General features: G+C 36.5%; 1 protein-coding gene across 2 annotated transcripts in view; it reads left to right on the forward strand.

The window, feature by feature from the left end:
• Nucleotides 1-25046, forward strand: part of HNMT (histamine N-methyltransferase) — a 49239-nt gene that overhangs the window by 14540 nt on the left and 9653 nt on the right. Inside the window, exons 1-4 of one of the 2 annotated variants that reach the window (XM_054477491.2) lie at nt 9496-9731; nt 18633-18740; nt 19786-19916; nt 22569-22662. In XM_054477491.2, the coding sequence (XP_054333466.1) occupies nt 9677-9731; nt 18633-18740; nt 19786-19916; nt 22569-22662 (388 nt within the window). In that variant the 5' untranslated portion in view covers nt 9496-9676. Of the gene's footprint in view, nt 1-9495; nt 9732-18632; nt 18741-19785; nt 19917-22568; nt 22663-25046 lie in introns of those variants that run through there. The other variant, XM_054477490.2, reaches the window with a different exon arrangement.

Below are 25046 nucleotides of genomic sequence, written 5' to 3' on the forward strand. Positions count from 1 at the left end.
TATATATTAACTATACTATACTATATATTATACAATTATATAATATATAAAATAGTATTATATTATATAATATGGTATACAATTATATATTACATAATTATATAACACATAAGATTATATAATATAGTATTATATAATACATATGATTATATAGTATAGTATTATATAATACTTATGATTATATAATATACTATTATATGATACTTTATAATTATGTAATATAGTATAATTATATAATTTAGTATTATATAATATAGTCTTATATAATATATAGTATAAAGTATATTCCGTATTACATAATTATAATAGGTAGTATACATAAAATAGGTAATCTATTATATTACATATAATAAGTAATATATAATATATATAATTGGTAATACATTATATAATATATAGTATACTATATAGGCATACTATATTATATAATATAGTAAATTGTATAATATATAGTATAGTTTATATATGTTATATAGTTTAGTTATATGTATATGTTATATATAGTATATAATATATAAAGTATAATTTATGTATATATAAGACAAACTATATGTAAAATTATATATTCACATATAAAAATATATCCATATATTTCCATATATAAAGTATATATAAATGAATTTTACGTAAATGTATACTTTTATTTATTGATTGATTGATTTTGAGACGGAGTCTTGCTCTGTCGCCCAGGCTGGAGTGCAGTGGCGTGATCTCCACTCACTGCAAGCTCCGCCTCCCGGGTTCACGCCATTCTCCTGCCTCAGCCTCCTGAGTAGCTGGGACTACAGGCGCCCGCCACCACACCTGGCTAATTTCTTTTTGTATTTTTAGTAGAGATGGGGTTTCACCGTGTTAGCCAAGATGGTCTCGATCTTCTGACCTCGTGATCCACCCACCTCGGCCTCCCAAAGTGCTGGGATTATAGGCGTGAGCCACCGCGCCCGGCCGTACTTTTATTTTATTTATATTATATATGAAAGATTAATAATTAAATGAATTATTTCACATGTCCATTTAAGAGAATATAGTATAGCCACTACAAATAACACATTAAAATAAATTTTGATATATTCACAGTTTAACACTCAAGAGAAAGGCAAAATAATTTATATACATAATAATCTCACCTATTTAGACTAAGAAAAAAATTGATTTGATCAATGGAGAAAAATAAAAGTTTAGGAAGCAGTGAGTTTCTTTTCTACTTTTTACCTTTCTCTATGTCCTGAGTTTTCTGCATTATTAGTTTTTAGCCAGAGAGAGAAAAAAACAAAACTATAATTTTATATACGAGAGATGATGGTAAGGACTAGACCCCCCTGGCCTCTCCTTCGTCTCCTTCAGCTAAACAGCTGAAGCCCAAAGCACTGCTCCAATAAGTGTGTTTTCCTGACAGTTTTTCTTCAGAAGATTTTGATTCACCTGTAACAGTTGGTTTCAGATGCATTTCATCAAGTAATAGACGGTGGAGCCGATCTCCAAGCCCAGGTCGGATTTTTCTTGAAGTGCATGATTTTTTCCTATTATCACAAAACCTCATCCATAAATATCATGCAGAACCTATGTAGTTGCTCATTATACAGAAAGTTCTAGAGCCTAAAGTAGTCTAAAGTAAGTGACCCAAAACCAAGAAGAAAGCTAACAGCAGAATACACAGACTTGCCCAAGGGGTATATCCTCCACATCCTCCGCAAAGTATTTCCTGCTCTTCTTCTTGGACTCAGCCTCCCCTGTGCTCACTACAGTCACTAACTCTGCCTTTGTATTTTCACTGTTTGCCCTGAAGAATTCCATTATACCATTGTTATAATTTATTGAAATTAATATGTTTTCTGTTTCCCATTACCAATCTGTACATTTTTATTCTCCTATTGTATATTTTTATACAATATACATATAGTGTATACAATATATATAGTAGGGAACAAAAAAAAATTCCCCCTCAACCCTCATGAATTCTTAGTTGGGATGGGTCCCTATAACAAAAGATAGATTAATAAGAGGGAAACAAACACATTTATTAACATGCAGTGCTCATCATACAGAATAAACTCCAAGGAAAAGTAACTCGAAGTAGTGGTTTGGAACTCTGGCTCATAGAGCACCTTCAACAAAAAACAATAAATTTGTGGGGAAATGACAGGAGAAAGGAAAATTATTTTAGTCTTCCAAGGGAGGGAAACTGTGAGAAGGTAAATATATGGGTGGAAAATACGAGTAAGTTTGTTTGCAGATTCCTCTGGTGCTGTCTCTGGGCTGGTAAGAGTTTAGAGTTGTCTCCAGTAAAGGAGAATTTATATCCTGCCCTTAGGCAGAAGAGCAGGAGGATAGGGAAAATTTTCCTTCCATTTGCTGCTTCTTAATTGCCTTTAGCTCAAAAATAATTTTCTTGTCAAAGAGGCAGATGTCGAGGTGACCTATTCTGGTTTCCCTCAATATATTACTCTTTCTTGCATTGTCATGGAGTACTATACCCTGAAGATTACTGTATTGCTAAGTATTGATCTGGTCTATGGATTCTGACTGTTACAGAATACTGAGTGTTGTGCATCTACAACAATTTTCCTGCCTTATAACTTTCCATCTAACCCCCTTCTATCCCAAGCAATGCTGTAGTGAACGTGGTTCAATATCTCCTTATTCACCCATGTGAGAATTTCTTTGGATTATGCATTTTTATTACATTCTCAATTCAGAATTCCTGGGTCATAGGTTATGCATATATTTAATTTGAATAAGGATTACCAAATTAGTCCCCATAGTGGCTGCTCCAGTCTATATTCTCAGTAGCCTGGATGAAATTTCTCTATCTGAATATCCCTGACATCACTTAGCATTCTTTAGCTTTCCGATGTTTTACAAGTCCAACAAGCATCGGGTGATATTGTATTGGCATTTCAATTTTCATCTCTTTTATTATTAATGGGTTTGAGCAATGTCAATGTGCCTATTAACTTTTTAAGAAATTATCTCTATAAGCCCAACAGTGGGCATTTCCTGGCATATAATGGATCCTTAGTGGATGTATGATTGAAAGAAAGACATAGCATGCACAATTCCCAAATTAGTCTCAGGCTTTGATTTTTGGTACTTGTTGATTATCTCGAAATCTGAACAATAAGTAAATATTGGAATTAAGTTTTTGAGGTAATTAATACATTAATCAGTTGTCCTGATTTTACAGTCAAAGATTGTTGATAACTTTGACATAGGGAAATTAAACTTAAAAAAATCATAAAAATAACATTTTTTAAAAGTTACCATATGATGTAAGGAGTGACTGTGAGTTATATTTTCCCATTTTGTAGATGAGCAAATGAGTTCAGGAGAGATTTAAATACCCTATGAAAAGCATGCAGAATTCTAGTAGCACTATAAGGATAAATAAAAAAGATTGGGCCATTTGTCTAGGGCTGGCATGAGTTAATTATAATCATTATGTGATTAATAAAACATTTGATATACCAGCAATCATGTCATGAAGTTCTATTCTCTGCCTTTGAATAGTAGCAAACTAGGATTATAATTTTATGATGACAGACCAGTTTAAGATAGAAGAGACATGACACGTAAGACTCTCAGCTTCTCACTATCTGCCTAAAACGTGCATGGACAAAATTGGTGCGTGCTAAAGGCAGTGCCACAGGAACCGAAACTAAAAAAAAAAAAAAAAGGATTAAGAATGTATAAAACCGCTCTAACTCCATCCCTTGACTGCCTTGGGATCTCAAATAGCAGAAACGTATGTCCATCAACAATACAAGTGGAGGTGTATGTCCAATTTAAAGCTGTGTCCTAAGAATAGGATTTCACATAATGTGCTAGCTGAAGAGTAGAGGGTTGGTAAAGCATTTGTTAGGGATTTCCTTCCAGCCTATCTTCACATCCTACCCTTTAAACATGCTTTTTTAAATGTAACAGCAGAGCACCTAGAAAACCTATTTTTCCAAGTTGTGACTTCTCTCTTTCCTACATACTTTTATTCTTCTAGTCATCCAAGTAACTATCTTACTAGAAGCAGTCTGTGAGTCTGTCTGTGCATTCATGCATCCATCTAGCCAGCTGTCTACCTACTTATCCATATTTTTTAAGCAATAAAAATTTCATTTTATAGCCTCTTTTACTAGTGCACTTGCCCAGAACAGAAAGTCTCCCACTCAGAAGACCAGTTCTTTGAGTCACCAGATAAAGTTCATATATAAGGTATAGTCACATCTTCAGTATACTAACATTTACTATAATACAGCAATGCCTTTTAAAATCAAATAGACGTGATTTTACAAAACCAAATGTAAGCCTCCAGGACGTAAGAGAACAACTTGCATTATAAAGTATCCTTGAACCCAGGAGGCGGAGCTTGCAGTGAGCCAAAATCGCGCCACTGCACTCCAGCCTGGGCGACAGAGCGAGACTCCATCTCAAAAAAAAAAAAAAAAATAATTAAAATTAAATAAAGATGTTTAATTAGATACTTAGTGGTAAATGTGGTACTAGTGTTAGTGGTAAATATGGTAATTAGTGTAGAGAGGTTAAATGATTACAGTAAGCTAAAGGCCAAATTGTTGCTAATGTGAGTTGTTTCATATATGTTGATAAATGCCTTGAAATAGTCACTTGCATATAAAATAATAACAGAAAAAATTTAGACCTGTAGTAATTAGTCAGGGTTCTCTAGAGAAACAGAACCAACAAGATTATATATATATAATATAAATACAATTTATATATATATATATACCTTAATATGTAAAATAAGGAATTAGCTCATATGATTATGAAGGCTGACAAGTCCCAAGATCTACAGTCGGTAGGCTGCAGACCCAGGAGAGCCCATGGTGTAAGTTCTAGTCTCAAAGCCAGCAGGCCTGAAGGCTTGAGACTCAACAAGGGCTGATATTTCAGTCTGAGTCTGAAGGCCAGAAATGACCAGTTCCAGCTCAAGCTGTTCTCTTCTGGTCTTGGATTGATTGGATGAGGGAGGGCAGTCTGCTTTACTCAGTCTACCAATTCAAACATTAATCTCATCCAAAAACGCCCTGACAGACACACTCAGAATCATGTTTATCCAAATGTCTGAGCACTCCATGGCCCGGTAGAGATGACACATAAAAGTAACCATCACAGAAAGATTTTCTAATTGGGAGATGAACACTTCGAAAATAATTAATTTGAATAAATTTTTATAGAAACATTTCAAATTATAGATAAACAAAAAAAAGAGAATTAAAAATAACCTATAATTCTATCACCGTTAGATAACTCTTGATTTTAATTTGGTGCATATCTTTCTAAACATTGTATATTGAAATGAAGTGCTCTGTATCCCATTGATTTATGCTGATACATACTTGGATTTGCCCAGCTTTGCTAAAATTACACACAAGGGATCAACTGAGAAAATCAGTTACATCATCATCACAAGCACAGACTGAAACATCATTAATTTGCCTTGCTATTCACAGAAGGGGAGAAAAGAAAAAAAGAAAGAAAATACTATGATATGTTTGAATAGAGTTTGTTTAATCATCAAAATTATTTCTGTATTTGTCACAGAAAATGCTGTAGACTTAGTTTCTTTAGGGAGAAACATTTAATGTCATTTCTTAATAGGGCTTTTGTTAACCCAAACAGCTGTTGGTGTGTATGTATCTAAAGGCCTTAGGGAGGTCAAAAATAAGTAGCCTTCAATCATCAGAGTTATGACCAAGCAACGGTCATGAGAGGTCACATGTGGGAAGAGACTGACTATAAACTGAGCATGTATTGCCCTACTCCCCTTAAATGCCATTTTCTGGATCTCAAGTTTAAGATTCCTAGAAAGTTTTGCAATGTACAATAAAAGTAGATTGCTGCCTTCCACATTTTTTTCACTTACCCCTGAATTTGTTGAGAATTTCTGAATTATTTGACTCAAGTCTAGTTTACTTTCTGCCATTATTTTAACACATTAGTTTGGCTTGTGTTTTCTCTGAAAGCATTTGTAAGGCATTTCATACCTGATACTGGAACATAGTCATAACATTGTGGGTCCTGCTCTGAAGGATTCAGTTAGAAAGGACAATGGCCACTTTTTTTTTTTTTTTTTACTTTGAATCTCTTATACTGATGGCTCATGGTTCTATAGGGTATAATAACTCCTCGTATGCCTGCAATGATTAATGATCAAACCAGCTCAGTTATTCAATCCAGCATTTAAGTATCCTTAGTTCTTTTTAACAAACTTGTTGGAAGCAAGCCTTTGCTAGTATATCATATAAATGAAGAAAAGCAATAATTTAGATCAGGAAAGACAAGTGTGTTTTATCTGTGTTGCCAACTCCAGTCAATTGATGGGTAGTTAGTGTCTGGAGGATTCTCATGCTGCTTCTGGGCTCTGTGGGAAAGACCACTAAGATTATCAGCTATGAGTGGTAGAGTTTTAGATGTGTAGGAGTTAGCCAGTTGAAGTGAAGAAGTGAGGGAGAGCTTTTTAGGCAGAGGAGAAAGCATGGGAGAGGATGGTACATAAAGGAAAGAGGGTAGAATGCAAGCAATTCAGGGCTCCTGGAGCCACAAAATTCAGAATATAAAACTGTGAGTGATGAGAATAAAGACCAGGCCAAATAGTCTATGTTTAGTAGAGCAGCTTGACCTTCATCCATTTTATAGTCACTAGAAGATTTTAAGCAGGGAAGTGATGGGTTTGCTTAGCAGGGTTTAAAATGGTTATCGTGGTAAGTGCTTTGTGGAATACAAGACCAGAGGTAGGCTGACCTTTGAGGATATTATTTCAGTATTCCAAAGATGAATAATTACTAGAAGCTCATAGTTTACTTTAGGGTTTACTTTTGGTGTTGTATTCCATGGGTTTAAACAAATTATAGTGACATGTACCCACCATTATAGTATTATACAGAGTAGTTTTACTGCCCCCAAAATCATCTATGCTCCACCCCTTCACCTCCACCCCTCAGCCCCTGGCAACCACTGATCTTTTCACTGTTTCCATAATTTTGTCTTCTCCAGAATGTCATCTAGTTGAAATCATACAGCATGTAACTTTTTCAGATTGGCTCCATTCAGATAGTAATATGCATTTAAGTTTCTTCCATGTCTTTTCATGGCTTAGTAACTCATTTCTTTCTTGTGCTGAATGATATTCTATTGTCTGCATGTACCACAGATTTTTTGTTTGTTTGTTCTTTTACTTACCAGTTTATATGCTGAAGGACACTCTTGGTTACTTCCAAGCTTTGGCAATTACGAATAAAGCTAATAAACATCTATGTGCAGATTTTTGTGTGACTATAAGTTTTCAACTCCTTTGGGTAGAAACCAAGGAGCTTGATTACTGAATCATATGGTAAGATTATGCTTAATCTTTTAAGAAACTGACAAACTGTATTCCAAAGTGGACCCAAAGTTACCTTTCCCACCAGCAGCAAATGAGAGTTCCTGTTGCTCCACATCTTTCCCAGCATTTATTGTCATTAGTGCTCTGGATTTTGGCCCTTCCAGGTGTCTAATGATATTTCATTAATGTTTTAATTTGCATTTCATTGATGGCATATGATATGAAATATCTCTTTATATATTTATTTGCCATCTGTATATCTTCTTTGGTGAGGTGTTTAGGTCTTTGGCCCAATTGTTAATTGGGCTGGTTGTTTTCTTATTGTTGAGATTTAAGAGTTCTTTGTATATTTTGGATAATAATCCTTTATCAGATATGCTCTTTTCAATTATTTTCTTTCATGCTTGTCATCTCATTCTCCTGACATTTTCTTTTGCTGAGCAGAAGTTTTTAATTTTAATAAAGTTCAGCTTATTAATTACTTATTTCATAGATTATGCCTTTGGTTTCTATTTAAAAAGTCATCGCCATACCCAAGGTCATCTAGGTTTTCCTCTGTTATATTTTAGGAATTTTACAGTTTTATGTTTTACACATAGTTCTATGATTCATTTTGAATTAATTTTTGTGAAGGATGTAAGGTCCGTGTCTAGATTCATTTTTTTGCAGGTGGGTATCCAGTTGTTGCAGCACCATTTGTTGAAAAGACTATCTTTGCTCCATTGTATTGCCTTTGCTCCCTTGTCAAAGATCAATTGACTATATTTATGTGGGTCTATTTCTGGTCTCTCTATTCTGTTCCACTGATCTATCTGTCTATTCTTTTGCCATTACCAGGCTGTTTTGATTCATATAGCTTTATAGTAAGTCTTGAAGTCAGATAGTGTCGGTTGTCCAACTTTATTCTTCTCTTTCAATATTATATTGGAGATTATGGGTATAAATTATTTTTTAAAAATACATGTCTCCTATTTCTGAGGGATACTGAAAAGCAAATCATGTAGAATACAATGTCAAGGAATATTTTATTTTATGATTTTATATCTTATGGATATGTATATATACACACATATATTTATATGTACATACATATGTATATATTCTGAGGGAAAAACTCAAATATTTTCCTCTGCTCTCACACCACAACAATCAACACAGAAGACTTCTGTGACCAAATGCATGAGCTTTTTTTTCTCCCAACACCAAGCAGCAGATACCACCAGGTATCTTCCAATTCAATTCAATTCTGATGCTGTCTGCCTGAAAATAATGTCAGATCCCACAGGTTGAGGGCTCAGTCCCACAAGACTGTCCCCTTTCAGATACCAGTTGCAAGTTTGGGCCTTCAGAACTTCAGAGCAGCCAGCTTCAAGCTGAGGTTTCCATGACCCCTCTTTGGGTTTGATTAATTTATTAAAGTGGTTCACAGAACTCAGGGAAACTGGCTTACATTTGCTGGTTTATTATAAAAGATGTTACAAAGGCTAAAGATGAAGAGATGCATAGGGTAAGGTATGAGAAAAGGTACACAGAGCTTTCATGCTCTGCCTGGATATGCTACCTGCCAGGAGCCTACACATGTTCACTATCTGGAAGCTCTTCAAATCCTGTTCTCTTGGGCCTTTTATGAAAACTTCATTGGACAACCATGTAGTAATGTGATTGGACAAAAAGGTTATAATCTAATGCTGATAGGCTGAGTGGGAAACCCAGTGAGGCCTCTCTGTTCAGATTCTTCTTGACCTCTCTGTGCAGCATTAATTCCTCTAGGATATGGGACAGGACCTCCTCTGAAATGAGGTCTTATGACCCTCAATCACAAAGGTGGAAACATGTTATAGTCCTGCCTTGTGTAGGTGAAAGGTTTTCTGAGGTCTGCTCCTGAGGCCAAAAGCACCATAACATTATAATAAAAGACTATTAACAAAGGCTATGGGAATCATAAGCCAGGAGCCATAGATAAAAACATATATATATATATAAAAAATAATATCACACACATATATCGATATATGCATATACACACATTTCTATAAAGATACATATATGTATGTAAATAGAAGTAGATATTTATATAGCTAGATATAGATATAGATAATTGTATTATTTCTTACATATATATCACAATAAGAAATACTATACCTATTATAAAAATAACACAGGGCGGGGCCAAGATGGCCGACTAGAAACAGCAGCGTTTGGAGGCTCCCATTGAAAAAAAACATAATAAGCTTGTGAATACTTCACCAGTAACCAAGGCATCCAGGTTCTCTCATCAGAACTGACTAGGAGGTTGGTGTGACGCACGGAGAGAAAGAAGAACAGTGTGGTGTGGCAGCCCACATGAGAGCCACATGGAGTGGGGGAGCCCCCTCCCCCCAACCAAGGGAGGCAATGGGTGAGTGTGCTTTTTCCACAGAACTGTGCAACCCACAGATTGGAAGATCCCACTTGTGAACCCACACCACCAGGGACTAGCGTCCCAACCCAGAAATGCACAGACTCTTAGCTTCTCAGTTGGAAGGAATCTGCTTAAGCCTACGGAACTCCTGGAGGGAGAGGTGACCAGCACTGGCTGTGGCTGCCTGCTGTCAAAGCTATTTGAGCTCCTTGGGGGAGGAGCAGCAGCCAGTACTGGGATTTGCATCTGCCTAACACAAAGCTCCCTGGGCAGGGGAAGGGAGGCACCCATCTCTATAGCCCCAGGCTGTGCTTTTCCCCTGTTGGAGACAGGGAGGCTGGACGGCTTGGTCCCAAGACTTGTCCCTCACAGTCCAACACACCAGCTTGCAGTCTGTGGCCAGAGTGCCTCTTCAGGCCTGACCCTGACCCATCCTTCCTCATTGGGTGAGGCTTCCCCGCCCCAACTCCAGTAACACCAGCCAGAGGCTCAGGGACAGAACCTGCATCTCCCTGGTCCTGTGTCCCTAGGGGGAGGGATGGCTGCAGTCTCTGTGGACCAGCAGACTTAGCCTTTCCTCCTGGTAGTTCTGAGGAATCCAGGCAGCCCAGACAAGTGGGTTTCCCACAAGTGAGGCACTGTGTTAAACAGGTTCTGTTCCCCATGCCACCCAACTGGGTGAGACCCTCCAATAGAGGTTGTCAGACACCCTATACAGGACTGCTCCCTACTGGCATCAGGCTGGTGCCCCTCAAGGTCAGAAGTCCCAGAAGAAGAAGCAGGCACTCATCTTTGCTGTTCTCCAGCCTCTTTGGGTGACATCTCCAGGCACAGGAGTGAATCAGATAAATAGGTCCTGAAGTGAACCCCCAGCAAACTGCAGCAGCCCTGCAGAAGAGGGACCTAACCATTGAAAGAAAAACAAACAAGCAGAAAGCAACAACAACAGCATCAACAACAAGAGCAACAAAAAGTCTCCACAAAAACCCCATCCAAGGGTCAGCAGCCTCAAAGACCAAAACTAGACAAACTCACGAAGTCGAGAAAGAATCAATGAAACAATGCTGAAAACCCAAAAGGTCAGAGTGCCTTTTCTCCTCCAAATGATTTCAACCTTTCTCCATCAGGGTCACAGAACTGGAGGGAGGATCAGATGGACAAATTGATGGAAGTAGGCTTCAAAAGATGGGTAATAAAAAACTACACTGATCTAAAGGAGCATGTCCTAACCCAATGCAAAGAAGCTAAGAACCTTGATAAAAGGTTAGAGGAATTGCTAACTAGAATAACCAGTTTAGAGAGAAGCATAAACAACATGATGGAGCTGAAAAACACAGCATGAGAACTTCCTGAAGCATACACAAGTATCAATTGCTGAATCAACCAAGTGGAAGAAAGAATATCAGAGTCTGAAGACCACCTTCCTGGAATAAGGCACGCAGACAAGACTAGAGAAAAAAGAATGAAAAGGAATGAACAAAGCTTCCAAGAAATATGGGACTTCATAAGACCAAACCTACAATTGATTGGAGTACAAGAAGGAAATGGAGAGAATGGAAACAAGCTGGAAAACACACTTCAGGATATTATCCAGGAGAACTTCCTCAATCTAGCAAGACTGCCAACATGCAAATTCAGAAAATACAGAGAACATCATTAAGATACTCCACAAGAAATTCAACTCCAAGACACATAATCATCAGATTGAAGATGGAAATGAAGAAAAATTGTTAAGGGCAGCCAAAGAGAAAGGCCAGGTCACCTACAAAGGGAAACCCATCAGACTAACAACAGACCTCTCAGCAGAAACTCTACAAGCCAGAAAAGATTGGAGGCCAATATTCAACATTCTTAAAGAAAAAAAAAAATTCAACCTAGAATTTCATATCCAGCCAAACTAGCTTCATAAGCAAAGGAGAAATAAAATCCTTTCCAGACAAGCAAATGCTGAGGAATTTTGTTGTCACCAGGCCTGCCCTGCAAGAGCTCCTGAAGGAAGCACTAAACATGGAAAGGAAAAGCCAGTAGCAGCCACTGCAAAAACACATCAAAATATAAAAACCAATGACACTATGAAGAAACTGCAACAACTAGTGTACAAAATAACCAAATAGCAGCATGATGGTAGGGTCAAATTCACACATAATGATACTAACCTTAAATGTAAATGAGCTAAATGTCCCAATTAAAAGACACAGTCTGACAAATCAGATAAAGAGTCAAGACCCATCAGTGTGCTGTATTCAGGAGACCCATCTCATGTGCAAAGACACACATAGGCTCAAAATAAGGGGATGGAGGAAAATTTACCAAGCAAATGGAAAGCAAAAAATAAGCAGGGGTTGCAATCCTAGTCTCTGACAAAACAGACTTTAAACCAACAAAGATCAAAAAAGACAAGGGCATTACATAAGGTAAAGGGAACAATTTGACAAGAAGAGCTAACTATTCTAAATATATATGCACCCAATACAAGGGCACTCAGATTCATAAAACAAGTTTTTAGAGACCTACAAAGAGAGGTATACTCCCAGACAATAATAGTGGGAGACTTTAACACCCCGCTGTCAGTATTAGATCAATGAGACAGAAAATTAATAAGGATATTGAGGACTTGAACTCAGCTCTGGATCAAGTGGACCTAGTAAACATCCACAAACCTCTGTACCCCAAATCAACAGAATATACATTCTTCGCAATGCCACTTGGCATTTATTCTAAAATCTACCACATAATTGGAAATAAAACACTCCTTAGCAAATGCAAAAGAACTGAAATCATAACAGTCTCTCAGACCACAGTGCAATCAAATTAGAACTCAGGATTAAGAAACTCACTCAAAACTACACAATTACATGGAAATTGAACAACCTGCTCCTGAATGACTCCTGGGTAAATAATGAAATTAAAGCAGAGATCAAGAAGTTCTTTGAAACCAACAAGAACAAAGAGAAAACATACCAGAATCTCTGGGACACAACTAAAGCAGTGTTAAGAGGGAAATTTATAGCACTTAAATGCCCCCATCAGAAAGCTTGAAGATCTCAAGTTGACACCCTAACATCACAATTAAAAGAGTTATAGAGGCAAGAACAAATGAATCCAAAAGCTGGCAGAAGACGAGAAATAACTAAGATCAGAGAAGAATTAAAGGAGATAGAGATCCAAAAACCCTCCAAACAAAAATCAATGAGTCCAGTAACTGTTTTTTTGAAAAAATTAACAAAATAGATTGCTAGCTAGACTAATAAAGAAGAAAAGAGAGAAGGATCAAATAGACACAATAAAAAATGATAAAGGGTATATCACCACTGACCCCACAGAAATACAAACTACCATCAGAGAATACTATAAACACCTCTACACAAATAAACTAGAAACTCTAGAAGAAATGGTTAAATTCCTGGGCACATACACCCTACTAAGACTAGACCAAGAAGAAGTTGAATCCCTGAATAGACCAATAACAAGTTCTGAAATTAAGGCAGTAATTAATAGCCTACCAACCAAAGAAAGCCAAGACCAGATGGATTCACAGCTGAGTCCTACCAGAAATACAAAGAGGAGCTGGTACCATTCCTTCAGATACTATTACAAATGATTGAAAAGGTGGGACTCCTCCCTAACTCATTTTATGAAGGCAGTATCTTCCTGATAACAAAATCAAGAAGAGACACAACAAAAAAAGGAAACTTCAGGCCAGTATCTCTGATGAGTATCGATGGGAAAATCCTCAGTAAAATACTGGCAAACCAAATTCAGCAGCATATTAAAAAAAATTATCCACCACGATCAAGTCAGCTTCATCCCTGGGATGCGAGGCTGGTTCAACATACACAAATCAAAAAACGTAATCTATTACATAAACAGAGCGAAAGACAAAAACCACATTATTATCTCAATAGATGCAGAAAAGGCCTTTGATAAAATTAAACATCTCTTCTTGTTAAAAACTCTCAATAAACTAGATATTAATGGAACACATCTCAAAATAATAAAAGCTATTTATGACAAACTTACCCAACCAATATCATATTGAATAGGCAAAAGCTGGAAGCATTACTGTTGAAAACTAGTACAAGACAAGGATGCCCTCTATCACCACTCCTATTCAAGGTAGTAATGGAACTTCTTGCCAGGGCAATCAGGCAATAGAAAGAAATAAAAGGTATTCAAATAGGAAGAGAGGAAGGCGAATTGTCTCTGTTTGTAGACAACATGATTGTATATTTAGAAAACCCCATCATCTCAGCCTAAAAACTTCTTAAACTGATAAGCAACTTCAGCAAAGTCTTAGGATACAAAATCAATGTGCAAAAATCACAGCATTCCTTTACACCAACATTAGACAAACACAAAGCCAAATCATGAAGAAACTCCAAATTACAATTGCTACAAAGAGAATAAAATACCTAGGAATACAGCTAACAAGGGATGCGAAGGACCTCTTCAAGGAGAACTACAAAGCATTGTTCAAGGATATAAGAGAGGATACAATCAAATGGAAAGATATTCCATCCTCATGGATAAGAAGAATCAATATTATGAGAATGGCCATACTGCCCAAATTGATTTGTAGATTCAATGCTATTCCCATCAAACTACCATTGACATTCTTCACAGAATTAGAAAAAGCTATTTTAAATTTCATATGTAATCAAAGAAGACCACATATAGCCAAGACAATCCTAAGCAAAAGGAACAAAGCTGGAGGCATCATGCCACCTGACTTCAAACTATACTACAAGTCTACAGTAACCAAAACAGCATGGTACTGGTACCAAAACAGACATATAGACCAATGTAACAGAACAGAGGCCTCAGAAATAACACCACACACCTAAACCATCTGATCTTCAACAAACCTGACAAAAACAAGCAACGGGAAAAGGATCTCCTATTCAGTAAATGGCGCTGGGAAAACTGGCTAGCCATATGCAGAAAACTGAAACTGGACCCCTTCCTTACACCTTATACAAAAATTAACTCAAGATGGATTAAAGACTTAAATGTAAAACCCAAAACCATAAAAACCCTAGAAGACAACCTAGGCAATACCATTCAGGACATAGGCATGGGCAAAGACTTCATGACAAAAATGCCAAAAGCAATTGCAACAAAAGCCAAAATTGACAAATGGGATCTAATTAAACTAAAGAACTTCTGCACAGCAAAAGAAACTATCATCAGAGTGAACAGGCAACCTACAGAATGGGATAAAATTTCTGTGCTCTACCCATCTGACAAAGATCTAATATCCAGAATTTACAAGGAACTTAAATGAATTTATAAGAAAAAAACAAACCACCCCATTAAAAACTGGGCAAAAGATATGAACAGACACTTCTCAAAAGAAGACATTTATGTGGCCAACAAACATATGAGAAAAAGCTCAATATCACTGATCACCAGAGAAATGCAAATCAAAACCACCATGAGATACCATCTCAAGCCAGTCAGAATGGCAATTATTAAAACATCAGGAAACAATAGATGCTGGCAAGGCTGTGGAGAGATAGGAACACTTTTACATTGTTGGTGGGAATGTCAATTAGTTCAACCATTGTGGAAGACAGTATGGAGATTCCTCAAGAATTTAGAACCAGAAATACCATTTGACCTAGCAATCCCATTGCTGGGTATATATCCAAAGGAATAAAATCATTCTACTATAAAGACACATGCATATGTATGCTCATTGCAGCACTATTTACAATAGCAAAGTCATGGGACCAACCCAAATGCCCATCAGTGATAGACTGGATAAAGAAAATGTGGTGCATATACACCATGTTATACTATGAAGCCATAAAAAAGAATGAGTTCATGTCCTTTGCAGGGACATGGATGACGCTGGGAGCCATCATCCTCAGCAAACTAACAGGAACAGAAAACCAAATACCGCATGTTCTCATTCATAAGTGGCAGTTGAACAATGAGAGCACATGGACACAGAGGGGAGAACAACAGACACCAAGGCCTGTTGGGGGTTGGGGGTGAGGGGAGTGAACATAGAAGACAGGTCAATAGGTATAGCAAACCACCATGGTGCATGTATACCTATGTAACAAACCTGTACATTCTGCACATATATTCCATCCTTTCTCAGAAGAAATAAAAAAAAGCACAGAATGTAAGTGCCTATGAGCACAGTGGTATTATTTATTGTCCAGTGTAGGGTACTTTAGAGAGTTAGTTGGAGACAGTAGGTACAATAATGAAAATTATTATAATTTTTGAAATTTGTATGTATTGAACAAGTTTCTCATATTAGTAAATTTATGAAATGTTCTTTTTTAAAAACTACTTCCAAAACTAAAATTCTACTAATGATATTTTATTAAAAATGAACAAGTTAGGACCAAGAAACAAAAGCAGATGGACACTAAGACAACAGGTATAAAACGGAAATGTCCCTGACAAACAAGTATGGTCACCCTACTTATGAGGTCAGAAATAGATTTTATGTTCTAATTGACTCTTAAGGAAATAGTTCCATTATCACCTCTTCTTAAACTTAATTTATTTTTGCCAGGAATCCAGCACACATGAGCTTATACTCTAGAGGCTGTTATGCAAACCAATGGTTTCCATATGTCAATTGTGATTCTAGCATTGTGTCCTCTATCAGTGCCCCAGGGAGAGGGACTGCCTGGCTCTGAACATGTCCCAGACTGTGCTAGATATATTTTGCCAACCAGGCCAACCTGAAATGTCTAGGTCCATCTTTGGAGGAGAGCTCATCAAGCCCTGAGGGGATATAATTGCATTTCAGTTATCTTTTTCAAAATGTTGAATTTGAGATCCTCATAACTGATAATTTTTCATTTAAAATGTATGGCTAGGTTAATATGAGGCAAGAAAATTTTGGTCTCTAGTCTTTTGGGGGCAAGCTGGAATCTATTTCCCATTAGCCCACAGCTATTCTTATCAGCCTTTTGTCTTAGTTATCTTTTTTTCCCTTCAAAATAGTTGCTGAACAGAAGAATAGAAGGCTTTTCATGTCTTTTTAGCGTTTGTTATCTTTCTACTTCTTAGTTGAATGAGTTAGAAGAACAAACAGTGTAGATTTAGACAAATGTGACTTAAACTTCAGGTATATCAATATCCCTTGAATATCAACATACTCAAATCACCTAATCCAGTTGGGAATATTAATAATATCATGGAACTTGCTGTCAGGATTAATGAGATGTTCCAGGTAAAAAGCCTAGCAACAGTGTTTGGTGAACAGTAGGTGGCCAATAATAAATGGCAGCTATAGTCATCAGTGAAGAAATACATGATTTCAAGTAGGTAGGGCTGGCTGTGAAGAAAATTGTCACATAAGTGACTTCATACTCTATTTCAGCTTCCTTTCCACTCTCCCTCCTTCCCTCCACACACACCATGTACACCATCTCCTATTGCCAGTACCTGGGACTCTCATATGCCCCTGGACCGCTGTCTTTTCCTAGTCTAGGATCTTCTGTTCCTGGTTTTTCTTCCTCATCTCTTTCCTTCCAGACCTCCAAGTCTTATGACCACTGCTTTTGCTTCCTGCTATGTGCAACCTTGGAAAGGTTCTGTTAATGTCATTTATGCCAAATGTTAAAGACTAACATCATTTTCCTATGCTAATCTTGCCAGGAGGTATTTCCATTTTAATGGAGGTCAACATCATAACCTAATTGAATAAACGTGCAAAACATAAGTTGGAGGCATCAGCAATAGGGAGAGAAGAGATATTTTCAAAGAGATGGACTCAAGATAACAATAAAAATAATGAACAGCTAACATTTATTCAGTGCCAACTTTATTTTGCACTGTGCATTATATGCATTACTTCATTTAACCCTCACAACTAATAAATTAAGTACTATTATTATTTTTATTTTTCTAATTAAAAAAAAAAGAAGCTTGGAGAGGTAAAGCAAATTGCCCAAAGTTGTATACACTGAGTAAGTGAAGAAGACAGGTTTAAAACTCAAGTCCATCTGACTTATTGTCATCTCTCTTACACTATCCCTACAGGCTGAATTTTTCACCAGGGCAGGGATTCTTGCTTGGAGGTCCTGCCTTGCTCAATATTCTAAGAAATTTAGACTGCTAGTAGTTCCAAATATACTCTTCTATTTTCTGTGTGTGCATCTGTCATCTTGTCCCCTGTACCTGCAATCCCTCACTTCCCCACAGTTTCTGGGCTAACTCCCACTTACCTTGGGAGTGACAGAGTTCATGAGTGATCTTCCCCCATGAAGCACCATCACTCTGGCATCATCCCTCGTCCTCTCCCCATATGTTCTCTTCCCTCTTCCTACCTTGAAGAATAGCCCAACTGAGCCAGGGCTATTTCTGTGTCTGTGTCACAGATAATAGTGTTTATGAGGGCAGATAGCTGACATGTTTTTCTTCTTTATTTTACCTGACATATGCTTGTACCCTTTTTTTAATCTGACATTTTTTTTTGTACTCTTCTGGCCTAGCCTACTCTGCCAGTTCTGAGGTGCATTTTTTTTCGTATTTTAATACCTCTGATATTGTTATGCTCTCCAGTTGATAAAATCTTAAAATTATAATTGACAGTGGCTTTTTTCTAACTTGGTGAAACAAAAATAAGGGTTAATTTCCTTCTACAATCAACAGCATCTTTGATTTGATGAAATATAGTGACAGATGTTAAAGATCATATAAATGAATGGATGGCACTCACAGCCCTCCTTGAGTCACATTACTATGCCTACTTAGAACCTAGCTGTTCTGCATCACAGGCATCATGGCAGGGCAGCAGTTGAACATTATTCTTTATTTATGCTAGGCTTTCCTAGTAAAGGTAGGGCAGATAATAAATCAGCTAAAATTGTTTTTAATCATTTCTTGCTGGAATGATGTGACCTGTCCCATATGTTTATCTTCTAGGTGAAATTGATCTTCAAATTCTCTCCAAAGTTCAGGCTCAATACCCAGGAGTTTGTATCAACAATGAAGTTGTTGAGCCAAGTGCTGAACAAATTGCCAAATACAAAGGTACCTGTAACTCCTGGTCCTCTACACCAGATCCTATCCCAAAAGACTTAACTCAAATTGTTCCCTTGAATGATTAATAATATAGTTACTGTGGCATGCTTTTCACAAGCTTATTGGGAGAAGAACTGAATTAGTTCTTGGCAGGCATGACTAAACATCTCAAAATGTGAACAATGAATAATAAACTCCCTTTTCTATTGATGCTTTGTCCATTCCCCAGTTGTCATCAATGATTACCTTTTGATGTTTATGCTTAGGTACAGATTCATTCATTGATCCAGAATTATTTAAATCAACCTTAAAGAGCTTATGTTTAGTGGGTTACAGTAAAAGTTCACAAACTTTTCCTGGCAAAGGCCAAATAGTAAATATTTTAGATTCAGAAGGTCAATCCAATCTCTGTAACAACTAATCAACCTGCCGTGTGCCACAAAGGCAGCCAAAAAAAAAATAGGTAAACTAACAAGCATGGGTGTGTTTGAATAAAACTTTATTTGTAAACACTAAAATTTGAATTTCATATCATTTTCACATATGAATTAGCATATATGAATGATGTGTTTTTTAAATCATTCAAAAATATAATGACATGAAACATGAATGGCAGTGACACAAAGTCAGGAAGTAGAACAATACATGTTTTTAGCTTGCAGTTCATACAAAAATAAGTAGCAGGCTAGATATAGTCCCTGGACTGTAGTTTGCCTACTCCTGAATTATACAAACATATGATCTGTTTCCAATTCACTTTCCACTGATAAAATTCACCAGTTGATCCTTCATTAATACTAAGACAATATAACCTATGTCTGCCCAGGGTTCTTGTAATTATTTCTTACTGACTGTTTCTTTCACCTCTAATTTCATTAAATACTAGAAAAAAAAAAAAAGCAGTATGAACTCTCTGGTCTCCCAGACATAAGAAAGAAAAATGTTCTTTCTATCTGTTTGTATATAACATTGATTGCATTAAAATTCTAAATGGAAATGGGTTCCACATTTGCAATTAAAATTGATGGTGTGTCACCTCTTCTCTGTATTTTAGGGCTTGTAGCCAAGACATCAAACCTCGAGAACGTAAAGTTTGCTTGGCATAAGGAGACATCATCTGAATATCAAAGTAGAATATTGGAGAAAAAGGAGCTTCAGAAGTGGGACTTTATTCATATGATTCAGGTGAGAAATATGTATTATACTATATACTCAGAAAGAAGACTTTTCAGATATATATAATGAATACCTACTATTCTAACTTTTAAAAGGAAAATGAAAATCTTCTAATTTCTAATTTTACAAGTGACCATGATCTGCCCAAATAAAGGATAAAGATGTTTATTATACTAAGATTCTCTTTAACATTCAAAAAACCAGTTTTCTCTAATCAAAATACCTCTACAGTTATCCATTTTAAAAAATGTTGGCTTAATTCTTATTTCTTTTTTTGACATGGGAGTCTCACTGTGTCATCCAGGCTGGAGTGCAGTGGCATGATCTTAGCTCACTCTAGCCTCAACCTCCTGAGCTTAAGCAATCCTCCCACTGCAGCTTCCTGGTTAGTTGAGACCACACGTGTGCACCACCACACCCAACTAATTTTTTATTTTTTGTAGAGATGGGGTCATACTATGTTGCCCAGGCTGGTCTTGAAATCCTGGAGTCAAGTGATCTTCCCACTTCAACCTCCAAAAGTGTTGGAATTACAGGTGTGAGCCACTGCACCCAGTCTTTAATTTATTTTTATATCGTTGAATGTTTTTACAGAGATTTGAGAATGATAGCATCATAACATATTCTCTAGTGGCTCTAATGGTTTGGGTGGACCAATGTCCCAGAGTGTTTCTGTAGTGGACATATGGTCAAAGGGGCAGATTACATGATGCCTCAGTTCAATACGTTTTTACTTCCATCATCCAGATCCAACAAACTGACTCACACATGTTATAGAAAGAGAGTGACTATTGAGTAGGTAGCACGGGGCTGGATTTCCAGAGATAACTAATATTTCTGAATAGCATAAAGGATGTATGGTTTTGGAAGTTGGTTACCATTGGGAAATGTACATATTTTGGCAATACCAATTGATTAACAACAAAACATTATTTTTCTTACTGGTCTACAATGATAGTCACCCCAAAGGAATAAACTTACAAGAAGTCAAAGGAAGAAATACTCCAGTTTTGTCATATACAGGCAATTCTATGTCTCTACTTCTTTAGCTGATGAAATCTTTTGCCTGTCAGGTAGTACTTATCACTGTCCAGGATGCCAAGATATTTCTCTACCAGACTTGCTTTTGTTCCCACTTCCTCACATAACTATTTCATAACTCCCCTCTCTCCTTACTACTCCTGCAGTCTCTCCCAGACCTTTCATTCCGAACGGATGACCTCACTTCATAATGTATAGAGAAAATAGAAACTACCAGATAGAAACTCATTTTTTACCCGCTAACTTTGCAAACATAACTGCATTTGTGCATCATCTCCTTCTTCCATCTTATTGCAAAAACCTCCTCTTATTAAAAACCACTCCCTCTGCTTAACCCTGGATCCCATTCTTTTCTCTGTTATAAATGTTGTGATTTCAGGAATCAGCTTGTCTTTCCTATTTCTCTTAAAACTTCCACGTTTGTTCCTTCTTTCTTATAGCAACTCTGTTTCCCTCTGCATCTCTATCCTGTTCTTCTCTCTCCATCTCGGTCTATGCCCCATTTTTCTGTGCAGCGTCTCTGCCTCTCTGTTACTCATTATAATCCTCACACTCTCATGATACTTTTACAACCTCACTGTCAATTCAGAAAATTTCACTGTCTTTGAGAAAAATTTAAGGTATCATCTATGGCCCACTTCCACATTTCTAGCCAGGTCATATCGTAGATTGTTAGCCATCATATTGATTCACTATATTTGGGTACCTGCCTATGGTCCCTGTGGTGGAAAATGTGGAGTGTGGCCCCTAAGGCACCATGAGCCATGCACAGGTCAGGTCCATTTTATTTCATTCATTCATATGAAAGAGGCATAGCTAAAGTACTTTTCCTTTGTGCAATGAATTCTCTAAGGACAGGCTATATGGAATATTGAATTCTTGTCCAACAAAGATGAAGATAAGATATAAGAAGTGTCTATGGGGGTGGGGTCCAAAGATGCAAGCCATGGAGAAAAACTTCCCACTGTCAATGCGTAAGTCCAAGCTCTGTGTTGGGTGGAAAGGCCTGTACTTCACTTGAGATTGATCCAGAATTATTAAAAATGGGTGTCCTGACCCTTAAACACCCTGTGACCAAGAAGATAACCTCATGCTTTATTTAGTCCAACTTCCTACAGAATCTGTCATCATCAGAGCCTGTCACATTTTCTGTGGTTTTAAAAAAGCATCTGTGAGCATATGGAGAAGCTAGTGCAAAGGGCTTAATTGTAAAGTAACGTTCCATGAAATGGGGTCTGTTTTTATGGTGCCGGAACCATTTTTTCCCAGAAGAACTGCAATTCACGAATTATAGAACAAGCATAGGATTCATGTCCCCATGTGGAATGGTGACTAAGTGTCTCCAGCTATAAATGTCTGTGCTATGGAAGCCAGCAAGAGTAAATTTAAAACCATTTGACTCTAGTCAAACAAATATCATACTTTTCCATTTCCCCAAATATTTTCTCACATTATTGTTCTATGTCTTCATGCAACGTCTTTAATCTTTAAATTTCTTAAGTGTTTTCTTGGGTAAAAATTCACTCAACTAGAAAATCAAACTTTCTAGGAGTATCTAGCCCAAGCAATAAAGACTTCAACATAGAGAAGCAGCTCATTTCTCTTTTTCCTCCTTTCTAGATGCTGTATTATGTAAAAGACATCCCAGCTACCCTGAAATTCTTCCATAGTCTCTTAGGTACCAATGCTAAGATGCTCATTATTGTTGTGTCAGGTAAGTTATTTTCATTCAGCCTGAATTTTAAAACAGCAATAGTATGCGTATTCATGGATTCCTGTGTTTGAAAGAAGCTTACATATTTTGTCTTCATTATAAAATTCTTGCCTTGGCCTCTAATCATAGCCAATTAATTTTCACAGTATTAGGGAAGTCATTCACAACAGTTCTCAATTTAGAAGGTATAGTGGAATTAAACATCTGTTTACTTCTTTCTTTTGGGAAAATATGTCTTTGTCTTCTATATATGAATCCTTTTTATATAGCTTAGAGTAAACGCAACTGACAAAAGATTTTAAATGAGACTAAAAATAGTAAACATTTATTTTACCTACTTTGTGTCATTTGAGCGTTTCTTTTCCCTCTATGATGTTTATTAATAAATAAAGGTTTAAATATTTCAGATGTCATCATTTTTAATTGACTTGCATTCTTAGAGCCATGATCGACACTGCTTGCTATAGGTTTTTTCAAATGCCTATCAAAAACAGTTCATTTGTTTTGTTTTGTGTTGGTATTTTATTTTCCAAAGAGGCATGTGAGCATGTCCAGTTGCTGCCAGGGATTTAGTAAGTATCACACAGAGAACACGAGTAAATATTTTTAGATAATGAAACATTGACATTGTTGAGGACAGTATTTATTACTTCCTTCATTCAGAAATCTTTATGGATTGTCTACCAGTACTTACAGGTTGATTTTAGATACACAGCAGACTCTGTCTTCCTAAGGTTATACCAGATCCCATACTTGAACACCGTATGTCACAAAATTGATTTGTTCTTAAATATGAAGAATTGCTTTAAAGATGGCAAACATGGTTATAGCTTGTAATCCTGGGTTTGACCTTATGTGAAAGTTTGGCAATAGAGAGCTCCTGTACACAACCTCTCCTCCAAGGGAACATTTAGATATACTATTTTTATCTCTATTTAGTTAAAAATACTCATTTATGTGGGAGAGGACTCATTTCCCATTTAGAAGGGCTTATGGAAACTGGACTCATCCTACTAACCTCTCTCTGAGCTAGTAAAGCACTATAAACTGCATTTAGAATTGCAAAATAAACTTAGTTATCAACATTGTAGGCAGCCTATTCTTGATGATATTCATCAATCATACAGAAAAAGTATTGTAGACAGAAATAACAATTCATTGAGAAGTCATGTATTTTTTATCTTAGAATATATTTCATCTCAATGGTAGGTCTAATCTCTTATTTATATTTGGTTTATTCTAACATATTTTCAGAAATTAAGTATCTGAGCACCCAGAAGTTAGCTTTCTATGAGTATATATTACCAATAAGACAAAGCCAGCCTAAAGTTTAGAAGGGAGCATGAATAGTTCACAAGTAACTGAGAACTGATTAAGTGCCCTTATGGCTACAGTATTCTGCTGGCTGTATCAGGAATGAATTAATTGATGATTATTGGTATCAAGAAATTTGAAGACCAAAATAAACCCAATGAAATGTGTTATATGTTAATACATGGTGCAAGAATACTGAGGCACTTCTAGCTATGTGAATTTGGTCTCTGCATCTCAGTTTATTCAAGGGCTATTTCTGGACAACCATATCTGCATTATGTTACATCTTTTCATATATGTGGTTCATAAGTACAATCTGTAAATAAGCATTCGTCATAAAAAAAATCAAAAGAAAGGGAGTAAAGACTCAAAAATCAGCTAGCTTTTTTTGAAAAGTATTTTTAGTCAAAAATTATTTAACCAAAGTATTTGATGATGGAAATGTTTTACTCACTTTCTCAATATGCAGTCAACAATTCTTCATTACTGCTTATAGCACAGGAGACAGCTGTTCCAAAGAGGAAAACATTGTTAATAGACATAAGAATGCAACGAATAACATTTGACAGATTATTAAAGAGATTCTAATGATCGCCTTCCTTTACCATATCACTTCTTAGAAGAGATTTACACAGCTATAGCCATCCATTTCTTCCTAAAAGACAAACCACTTAGCAAAAGTAAAAGAAAGATTTCGATATTTTATTTGGGGTTTTCTACGTCTCTCTCTCTCCTAAGCCTAAGAATGTCTTGGCTTTTTTTGCCTCTATTTGTCAGAATGCTAAGAAAATAAATAAATTAAATATAAGTTAATTTTTTAAAAACCTACTTTTCCCAATAATGAATACTTTGCAGTGAAAAATAATTCTACCTGAATGAAAAGAGAAATAGAATTGTGAAATATGTTGATCATTGTCATCGATTTAGTAGAAATGGAATGTCCCTAGATTCTCCAGTCCTATGGGCACGTCATACTTTTTTTTTTTTATTACTATTATTATTATTATACTTTAGGCTCTATGGTACTGAACAATGAAAACACATGGACACAGGAAGGGGAACATCAGACT

Source organism: Pongo pygmaeus, chromosome 11 (assembly GCF_028885625.2).
Source record: "Pongo pygmaeus isolate AG05252 chromosome 11, NHGRI_mPonPyg2-v2.0_pri, whole genome shotgun sequence".
Taxonomy (NCBI): Eukaryota; Metazoa; Chordata; class Mammalia; order Primates; family Hominidae; genus Pongo; species Pongo pygmaeus.